This window comes from Quercus robur, chromosome 7 (assembly GCF_932294415.1).
Source record: "Quercus robur chromosome 7, dhQueRobu3.1, whole genome shotgun sequence".
Lineage (NCBI taxonomy): Eukaryota > Viridiplantae > Streptophyta > Magnoliopsida > Fagales > Fagaceae > Quercus > Quercus robur.
The window spans coordinates 41326547-41336762 of NC_065540.1; the positions used below are offsets into that span (position 1 = coordinate 41326547).

The 10216-nt window shown below is 32.0% G+C and overlaps 1 protein-coding gene across 1 annotated transcript; it reads right to left on the bottom strand.

Annotated features, from left to right (window-relative positions):
- Positions 1-2306: 2306 nt before the first annotated feature.
- LOC126693472 (basic blue protein-like) lies at positions 2307-2917 on the bottom strand. The gene is made up of 2 exons (XM_050389460.1): positions 2743-2917; positions 2307-2503 (listed from the first exon to the last, which is right to left on the bottom strand). The coding sequence occupies exons 1-2, from the start codon at positions 2915-2917 to the stop codon at positions 2307-2309; spliced, it is 372 nt and encodes a 123-aa protein (XP_050245417.1).
- Between the last annotated feature and the right edge of the window lie 7299 nt (positions 2918-10216).

Consider the following 10216-nt stretch of genomic DNA (forward strand, 5'->3'; position numbering starts at 1 on the left):
TAATAAGTTCTCCCCAATTTCTTGCATGAATTAAATAAAAAATATTGTCAAAATAGCTTCTTCAAAATAGTTTTCTTTAAGGAGGTGTTACCACATAGGAAAAAATGCCCATCTAACTTTTAGCCATGTTGTTCAAACATAGAACAAAATGAGATAAATGAAGAGAGAGGGAGATAGAAATCTGTAGGTCAGCCCCTCTGTCAAGCCAGCTTCCTGCCAACGTCTACCCTTCCACCACTGACTCGCCAAGACTACTAACAGTAAGTTTTCCTCTTTATTTTTAAATTTCTGCATTAAATATGATCTTTTTTTCCCCTATAATAGTTGGATAGATCTTTGGGTTATATGTAGCTTTGATAAGGTATTTGCATTATTTTTTTTTTTGAGAAACCAAGGTATTTGCATTATGATGGTGGTATATTGGTTAAAACACATAGGAATGGAATTGAAGTCGGTGTTGTGACTAGCAAAAGAAACAAGATACGCTCCACACACCTTAGCGGCAGCGCATCCCAAGTGGCAACTACATCAGTTCTCTTTGACTCACAGAATCCACCCCTCATCAAAGCCCTGCTGACTGCAATGCTGAATGGAGAATGTTTTTGGCTGAAGTCCTGTATGTCTTCTTTCCTTGGTTTGGATGAAATCAGATTTTTTATTTTTTTTATAATTTGATAGGAATTACAGACTCCTTTAGACAAAGATTCATATATTTATTGAAGTTAGTACAATCTTCGGTTATGGTTATAACTCCTATTTTGGTTGTTAACTTGGGACTGTTTTCAATTGACAAGTAGAACATTAACAAATATGTTATTTGTTCTTTATGAGATGTATATGTGTTGATTGTGAATTTTATGTTGCAGAAGCCATTGAGAGTAGGAAATAATCCTTAAAATTGCTTCTAATATTGCTGCATTTGGATTATTTAAAAGTCATATAGGCATGACTTTATGCATAAATTTGTGAAGTTTCTTTTGCTGCTTTTACGTGTTTGAGCTTTTGACATCTTAATTTTAGATTAAATGATCTATGAGATTTTTCTCCTTCGTGTATGTGTGTTTTAATGTGCTATAATTCTTTCTAAGGATGCTTATCGCCTGGTACAGTTCAAGGGTTGTAGGCCTTTGACAAGGTAAGGGCTTAATGTAGGCACCGGCAATTCTGAGCAACTGAAAGATTTCATTATCAAAATCTAACCCAATAAGAGATTTATCAATGAAATTGCACATCAAAGAAGAGCAACTCAAAAGACAAGTAATCCAATCAATGTTACTCCCATCCAAATGGTTTGAATAATTATTTTTATTTGAATGGGTTCCTTTCCTGTAATTAGCTCAAGAAGCAGAATGTCAATATCATAGACATCCTTTTTGAAAAAATCCAACTCCGTAACTCCACTGCCATCAAGAAATCTATTGCTCAACTCATTGTCACTTGAGTTCACAAACATTAGTCCTCCTGGTTCACATAATAGTTAAATCCATTCCTCAAATAAAACTCATCTACAGGCTTTAGTAATAGTGGTCAAGATTTGTGTGATCCTCTCATTGGGTTGAGACTTGAGACCCTTTCTTGGTGTGGCTCCTTCTTTAGAACCTACAATTGTCCCTCTTCTTTGGGACCGTCCTTTATTAATTAGCACTTAGCTATAGTAGTGAGTTATCTAATCACAAATGCCAAAGGGGGTTTGAAATGCATCAAAGTGTTAACTGTTAAACTATATTATTAATTTTTTGATGGAAAAAAAAAAAATATATATATATATATATATTTATATAAAATTTCTATATTTTAGTCATTCTATTATTATTTTTTACATAAAAAATACGCTTGTATTAAATGTCAAACTCAACTATTCTCAAAATAAAGAATGAGTATATCCATCACAATTTTGTAATAAACAAACTTGAAAATGGAACTTTCCATGAAGCAATGGATATTTAAAATCATGATAAAGAGAGGGATTAAGCCTGATATATTTAATTACATACACCACCCTTTTGTTTGGATTTGACAAAGATGGGAAGGATAAATCTGCTTTGAAGGTTTTTGAGGAGATGAGAATTGTTGGTTACAAAACAAATATTTGCACCTTTAATGCCCTAAGACGCATGGTAACTGTGGAAACCAAAAATCAGTCGAAAAATTTCTTTTGCTGCACCATATATCACAGTAAAAGCTAAGCAAAACTTCATAAGAAAGTGCAAAAATAAAGCAATATCTCATATTCAAGCATATTAGAAATGAATTTTATTGATTATTCCATTGCATCTTGACAGCATCTCAGAACGTTTTGTTTCAGATTACAATGCGTTGACAGCTATTTTCATGTTCTTTGCGCAATGCCCCGGAAAACCGCAAATGAAATAGTTTCCTCCTTGCACAAGCTTGATCTGATCACTTCCAGATTGAAATGTTTGCCCTGATGATGCCGTGCATGTATCATAACCATTTTTACCTACACCAACCACATTGTGGAATGCTGGGTTGTAGTTGAACACTGTAACATGAAAACAAGAAAAATAATAAACCTTAATAGAAAATCGTCAAACATTATGATAGAGAGTAGATACTGTTGGATGTGAAAACAATCTATACCCATCATTATAATGTTAAAGAAAATGATAAAAAAAAACTGGTCAGAGATTTACCAAAAAAAAAAAAAATGGTGATTGAAAAAGAATGAAGTTATATATATATATATATATATATATATAGAAAATAATGATTCATATTTACCGAGTACATCCCCAGCCCTAAAGGTCTTTCCATTAGGCCAACCCACAACATTGAAGGTCCATCCACCAGCATCTCCAACAGTATAGGTTGCTGCCAAAACGTTACCACAGTCAAGGAGCATACCCAATAGCAGAATTGAGACAACAATTGCACTACCTCTTCCCTGGGGTGCCATCTTAGTAAAAAAAAATTCTCAACGAAGAGAAATACTTAAAGATAAGATAGAGTCAAGAATGGAGGATACCTTGACCCTATAGAAATGTGCGTTTTATAGAGTTTTTTCCATTAACTTTTTTGTTGTTTTAGGGATCAGTCACCAAATATGGTAATGAAGGTGACAATCAGAGTAACATAGAGATAAGGATGGATCTATAGAAATGTGCATTTCATTGAGTTTTAAAACTTTTTTAAGGGACCAATCACCAAATGTGGTAACAAATTGAAGGTTTACTTTATATTTGGTTTGCTTATTGTATCATGTCACAAATGGATAGTTGAGATATGAGGGATTTGAACTCTGGATGATTACTTTATAGAGTTTTTGCCACCAACTTTTTTGTTGTTTTAGGGACCAGTCACCAAATATGATAATGAAGGTGGCAATTAGAGTAACATATAGATAAGGATGGATCTATAGAAATGTGCATTTCATTGAGTTTTTGAAATTTTTTAAGGGACCAATCACCAAATGTGGTAACGAATTGAAGGTTTACTTTATATTTGGTTTTTTATTGTATCATGTCACAAATGGATAGTTGAGATATGAGGAATTTGAACTCTAGATGATTGCATTGAAAAAAATGAGAAGTACCAACCATTTTAGCTATAAGACTTTCAGTTAATATCATATAATATGTAATCTAATAATAATAAAACAAAAATGATATAATAAAAGTTGAGTTACACATTGTATGACATGTTTCTATACATGGACGGTTTCAAAAAATCCTCCCTCCTTCTCGTATTTTTTGTAAAAAAATAATAACAATAATAATTTTGGACAAATTTGATGCATCCATTATAGGTGTACCTATAACAGTAGTTTTAAAATCGCCCCTACAGGTTATTTAGGAAAATAGAAATACATCCTATACCAGCGGTTTTAAACTACTGTAATACGTACTATCTATGCTTGTGCTTTTAAAACCACCGATATAAGTCATTTAAGAATATATAAATAAGCCCTATACCAACGTTTTTAAAACGCCGTAATAGGTCCTTCTGATACCAGTAGTTTCTAAAATGCCACTATAGGGTATTTAGGGAAATGGAAATTCATCCTATACCAGTGGTTCTAAACCGCTGTAATAAGTGTTGCCTATGCCTGCGCTTTCAAAATTGCCGATATAGGGCATTTAAGGATATAGAAATAAGCCATATACCAATGTTTTTAAAACTTCGTAAAAGACCTTACCTACAATTAATTCTTTAAAATACTGTACAGTGTGTTTGGAAGACTCACTTTCATCAAAGGTATTTCTATAAAAAAACACCAAGCTGCTTATCCACACACACACACACACACACACACACACACATAAACCCTAAAACACAAACGCCATATTTCTCAATCGAAATTTCAGACTCACTCTGACTTCCACTTCTTCGCTGCAACTCCATAGACACACAAATCAGAATACCATGTTCCAGACCAACAAGCATACGAGAGAAAAAAAAAAAAAAAAAAAAAAAAAAAAAAAAAAAAAAAAAAAAAAAAACACTTTGTTCGTCTTCTGCAACAATGAAAACTGAGAAACTTTGTTCATACTCTGCAACAACAGGCGATTCAGAAGCAATTTAGAAAATGATTCAAATGGTAGGGATTTTTTCCTCTTTTTTTGTTTTCTATTCAATTACCATTTGTAGGGTTTTGAAAAGGCTACCTTTTTCCTTAATTTCCAATCTATTTTTACAATTCCTTGAGTTTTGTTTGTTCAATTGTTGTATTTTGTTTGGTAGTTTTTTGTTATGTTTGTGCTTTTTTTTGGTTCACCCCTAAAATTTGAATTAATTTATGCTTTGTGCAGATCTATGTTTTGTTGAATCGTTCTCAAGAGAGAGGAAAAAAAAAAAAAAAAACAAACAAAACAAAAAACATTGAACTGTTAATTACCTTTCAAATGGAAACAACCCTTGATCTTAATAGTGATATTTCTAACATGGATGGTTTAAAATCTGAATGTTTGGAGAATACAATCGCCTTTGTTGGATTTAGTTAAATATTGTCTTGCCGCACTACTCAATTTAGGTTTAAGGTCTGACTACCTTTTTCCTTAATTTCCGATTTATTTTTACAATTTCTTGAGTTATGTTTGTTCAATTGTTGTATTGATTAAATTTTGTTTTTGTTTGGAAATTTTTTGTAATGTTTGTGCTTTTTCTAGATCACCCCTAAAATTTGAATTAATTTATGTTTTGTGCAGATCTATGTTTACCCTTGATTTTAATAGTGATATTTCTAACATGGATGGTTTAAAATCTAGATGCTTGGAGAATACAATCACCTTTGTTGTTTTCCTTTTTTATATTTAATTTTATTATTATTTCTCTATTGATATATGTCTCTATTGATATTTATTTTCATCTTTTTATTTAAGAGAAAGTAGGAACTGCTTTAATTTTTTTAACCCTATTTCCAGTAGCCTTATAGAAGGTTGGAAATCTCCTCAAATTTTTGTTCACTATGCTTTCTAATCAATTTCACTTGTTTGTGTTTGTGTTGGTTGATTTTTGAGACATTTTACTTTGTAATAGTGAGGGTTGTATAATTGCTAATTACAATTTCAAGCCAATTTTGTATATTTAGTTTGTGATCCCTAGCATAAAGTGTTTCATGTACAGTAGCTATTGATTTTTATAATTCACAAAATTTATCATATGTGCATGCACCCATCCATTGGTGTTAGTTTTCGAGTTTTTATTGAAAATTTAGTTTTGCAATTCAATGAACTGCTCAAATGTTTTTTTTTTTTTTTATTTATTTATTTATTGAGAACCATTGAGGAGTGTACCAACTGTAGGTTTCACAATAGTAAATTTTTGTAATACAATTTCTAGAATTTCGAATCCTAACTAAATTTTAATGGTTGGTTATCTTTTAAAATTAATAATTACATTATAATTTTTGGGTTTTTTATTTTCTCTCTTACCAGTTCTGTTATTTGTAAGGGGGAGTGAAATTTTGAATATTTGCTCAAGTTCATTTTTTGTTTTCCATGAAGAGTTTGTTAAGGACCATATTTATGAGACAGATTCTTTAAGTGACATGCATGGTTTATGTTAAGGGAGTATTTTCATGCAATTGCATTCTTCATATCTGTTTGGTTCTTTAATCTTCTTCTTCAACTATTTTTTTTAAATTATTATTATATATAGGGATTCTAAACATAGTATACTTTTGACAGTTCTATTATTGTTATGAACTTTAGTATGTGTGTAACTAACTTGATCCTATTTTTTGGTTCCTAAGTTATTTAGTCTCATTTTTATTTTCTTTTAAAAATTTAAATATGCAGTGTAGCCTATGTCCTACTTCTTTAAATTTATTTTCCTCAACTTTCTATTCCAAATTTCTATAATCAAATATTTTCTTTTATCCCCTTCTGAATCTAAATGGCATTTTGTATTAAAAAGAAGGCAACTTCTAGTGTCTGTTTACTTTTTTGAATCTATAATTATTTTTATGTCTCTGTTTCTCCGTTGCTTTCTTTGGGGCTTGATTTAATTTTTATTTGATTTAAAGTTTGGTTGAGTGGGCTGTTAGGATATGAGTTGCATTACTACATAATGCTTATCAATTTAAACTCTGCTCCAGCAATATGCCTTAATGGCTATTCTTTTTTCTTTTTTTCTTTTTAAGTAGAATTACTTCATGCTTCCTAAATTTCATACGAAGAAATTTAATGACTAATTGATATTACTTGAAATTGATTTACTTAATATTAGATTTCTTCTCTTTAAAATTCGTATGGTTTTTATTTTAGACTTGCTTGAATTAGTGTAGGATAATTGTGGCTATCAATACATGAGGTGAGATTAGCCAAATAGGCAGTTTGCTTAGCTACAAGTTATTTGATTAGTATGAACTTTAAGAAAATTGGAATCATCACTGTAATGGATGGGCATTTGCATGGGAAATTATAGGTGAGACATCATCAATACTTCGAAGCATAATAGAAATGATTATACATGGGGGAATATTACTATAAAACTAGTAGAAGTATATGGTAGATTAGTGTTATGCTTTATTTCAGTCTTCCTTTTTTTACGTTTTTTTCTCATAAACTATTTTTTAAAATACCATTTAGAGGAAAGAAAAGCAGAGTTCTCTTGCCATTAGAGACCGAGAGGGAGATTGAAGAAGTTTGATATTTTTAATTTGATTTTGATTGTCAATTTGTCACTGCTACAATTATTGTTTCTTTATGTCTTATTGTTTTTTCCTTTTATGTATGTTTTGATCTCAAATTGGATTAAAATTATAGGAATAAATAATTGTGTTACCCATGTTCTTAAAATTTTCTATTGTATATGACTAATTGTTAACAATGTTCTATTCAATTTTTATTTATTTTAGATTAGTTTTATGACATTTTGTATGTTGTTTCTGAAATGATTTCAAATTGTAGAGTGAATATATTTTTGAAGTAAATTCGAAATTATTTTCTAGGATGTTTAAATTCTCATTGTAATTCTATTTTTGAAAAATAATTTCCTCAAACGAATTTTCAAACAGAATAACAACTGAAAACATCATCTTTTAAATAACCTTTCATAATTTTTTGAACTATTTAACTGCATTTTCTTTAACGAACAGAATAATAATAAAAATACTGCATTTACGTTTTTTATAAGAGAAATCCAAAGATGACCATGTGAATGAGAAAAAAAAATTTATGTTATAAATTTTATTTAATAAAACCATTTTGTATAATTGATACCTACATTTGTAATTAGTGTTTTGCAAAAACAGTCCTTCACTTCTTTTGTAATAAAGGCATTCTCTTTGTTGGTGTAAAAGCAAAGGCTTTTTGGTTGATGTGCTCATCCAAAAGTATGCATTTATAGGCTTTCAATTACTATTAAAAGTGTAACGAAAATTATTAAAATATAGCAAGATGCTAACTTCTGTTTTTTGCTTGACTTTGTGATTCATTAGATTGATTAGAAAAGCTTTTTTTGCTTCTTGAAGTGGTGCTTCAGTTTTATTTGTGTCTACATAATTTCAAAATTGTAAAGTTATAATTTACAACTATTTTGTGTTGGCTTTAATTCCGTTCCAAATTTGATTGTAATTTTGTACATTCTTTTGTACCCTGTATTTTATGTGGGTTTTCATTGTAAGGGTTGTGTGTGAGAGAGAGTGTGAAGACTCAAGGAAATTGAAGACCAAAGAAGTTTTCACCGGTATCTCACGAGTAGCCTTCCTGCGAAGTGAAGCATGTGCTCAGCACATAACTGGAATGCGAAGAGTTACGAAAGATGGTGATAGCTGGTTTTTGCGAGTGTTTCGTGGGTAAGGTCTTTCCGCGAGATACCCATGAAACATTCTATTTTTCCAATTTGTCATATTTGATACACTTATACCCACACTATATATACCCATATTACCCACATATGTTGAGGAGTGCTTTTTCAGGGAGAAAACCCTATCCACAACCTTTGAGAGTTAGAAATTGTTATATCCACAATCCTCTACACAATCCATTGTGGTTTTCCTCAACTCCTACCTCTCCATTTCCAAATCCTTGAGAGGTTGATAGTCCAAACACTTACCACACCCATTCTGAGTGTAAAGTGAGGTTTTGGTGTTGTTGGGAAGCATTGGAAGAAGCCATTTGTTTGATGGATGCAATTGGGCTGAATTGCGTGATTCGGAGAGCTAAAGAAAACATGGCTTGGCGAAGTCAGTCGATAGCAGGAGCTTGAAGGGCTCAAGTATATGGGGTAGATTAGGCTTGGAGGGTCTTTTGTTATTCGTGTACTCCAACTTATTCTCTAGTAGATCGATTTATCGCTTGGAGGGCGACGGAGAGGTTTTTCACCAAGTTCTTCGATTTCCTCTTCAATAACACATCGACATGTTATTTTGTGTTTGCATGAAAGTTAAAAGAGTAGGGAAGAAGAATGCAAACACAAGATAACACACCGATGTGTTATTGAAGAGGAAACTGAAGAACTTGGCAAAAAACCTCTCTGTCACCCTCTAAGCAGTAAATCGATCAACTAGAGAATAAGTTGGAGTACACGAATAACAAAAGACTTTCCAAGCCTAATCTACCCCATGTACTCGAGCCCTCCAAACTCCTACTACCAACTGACTTCGCCAAGCCTTATCTTTTCTAACTCTCTGGATCACGCAATTCAGCCCGATTGCATCCACCAAACAAATGGCTTCTTCCAATACTTCCCAATAGCACCAAAACCTCACTTTACACTCAGGATGGGTGTTGTAAGTGTTTGGGCTATCAACCTCTCATGGATTTGAAAATGGAGAGGTAGGAGTTAAGGAAAATCATAATGGATTGTGTAGAGAATTGTGGGTATAACAATCTCTCACTCTCAAGGGTAGTGGTTAGGGTTTTCTCTCTGAAAAGCACTCCTTAACATATGTGGGTAATGTGGGTATATATAATGTGGGTAGAGACTTAGTGTATCACATATGACAAATTGGCAAAACATAATGTTTCACGGGTATCTCGCGGGAAGGCCTTACCCGCGAGACACTCGTGAAAACCAGCTGTCACTGTCTATCATGACTCTTCACATTCCAGTCATGTGCTAAGCACATGCTTCACTTCACGGGAAGGCTTCTCGCGAGCTACTCGTGAAAACTTCTTTGGTCTTCAATTTGCCTTGAGTCTTCACACTCTCTCTTACACAACCCTTACAATAAAATCCCACATAAAAAACAGGGTACAAAAGATTGAACAAAATTACAATCAAATTTGGCACGGAAATAAAGCCAACACAAAATAGTTGTAAATCACAACTTTATAATAACCATTTGGAATAGCTTTTAACTTTCAACTTTAAGCTTTTTAACTATTTTAATTTTAAAATTTCTAATTTCTAATACATTAAGGTAGAAGTTAAAAAGCCAGTTATGGAAAGATAGGTTTTAGGAATTTCTTTTGTCAGTTTGGATTTTTTTTTTTTTAGAAGAAGTTTGGATGACATTTAAAGATTAAAAATTACAAAAATTACATTAGGCTATTGCATATTCCTAAATCAGACAATTGCCAAATACACATAAACCTCAAAATTAAAGTTCCAAATAAATTCTTATTGTGGGTTTATAACAATTCCCAATTTCCCATGTGGGTAGGCCCATACCTTAAGCTAAAAAAGCCCAATCCATTTCATCTAATATCCATGAGACCTATGGAGTTATGTGGAAAAATCATATATACAATAAAAGCCAATCCCAAGCCCAGCCTCACTCATGGGAAAAAAATGTCATTGATTGTATGAT

What these genes read in the sequence shown, in the direction of transcription:
- LOC126693472 (XM_050389460.1), bottom strand. Translation starts at nt 2,917, where the DNA reads ATGGCACCCCAGGGAAGAGGTAGTGCAATTGTTGTCTCAATTCTGCTA. An exon ending in TAGGGCTGGGGATGTACTCG is followed by an intron (nt 2,504 to 2,742) that starts GTAAATATGAAT and finishes TTCATGTTACAG; the next exon opens with TGTTCAACTACAACCCAGCA.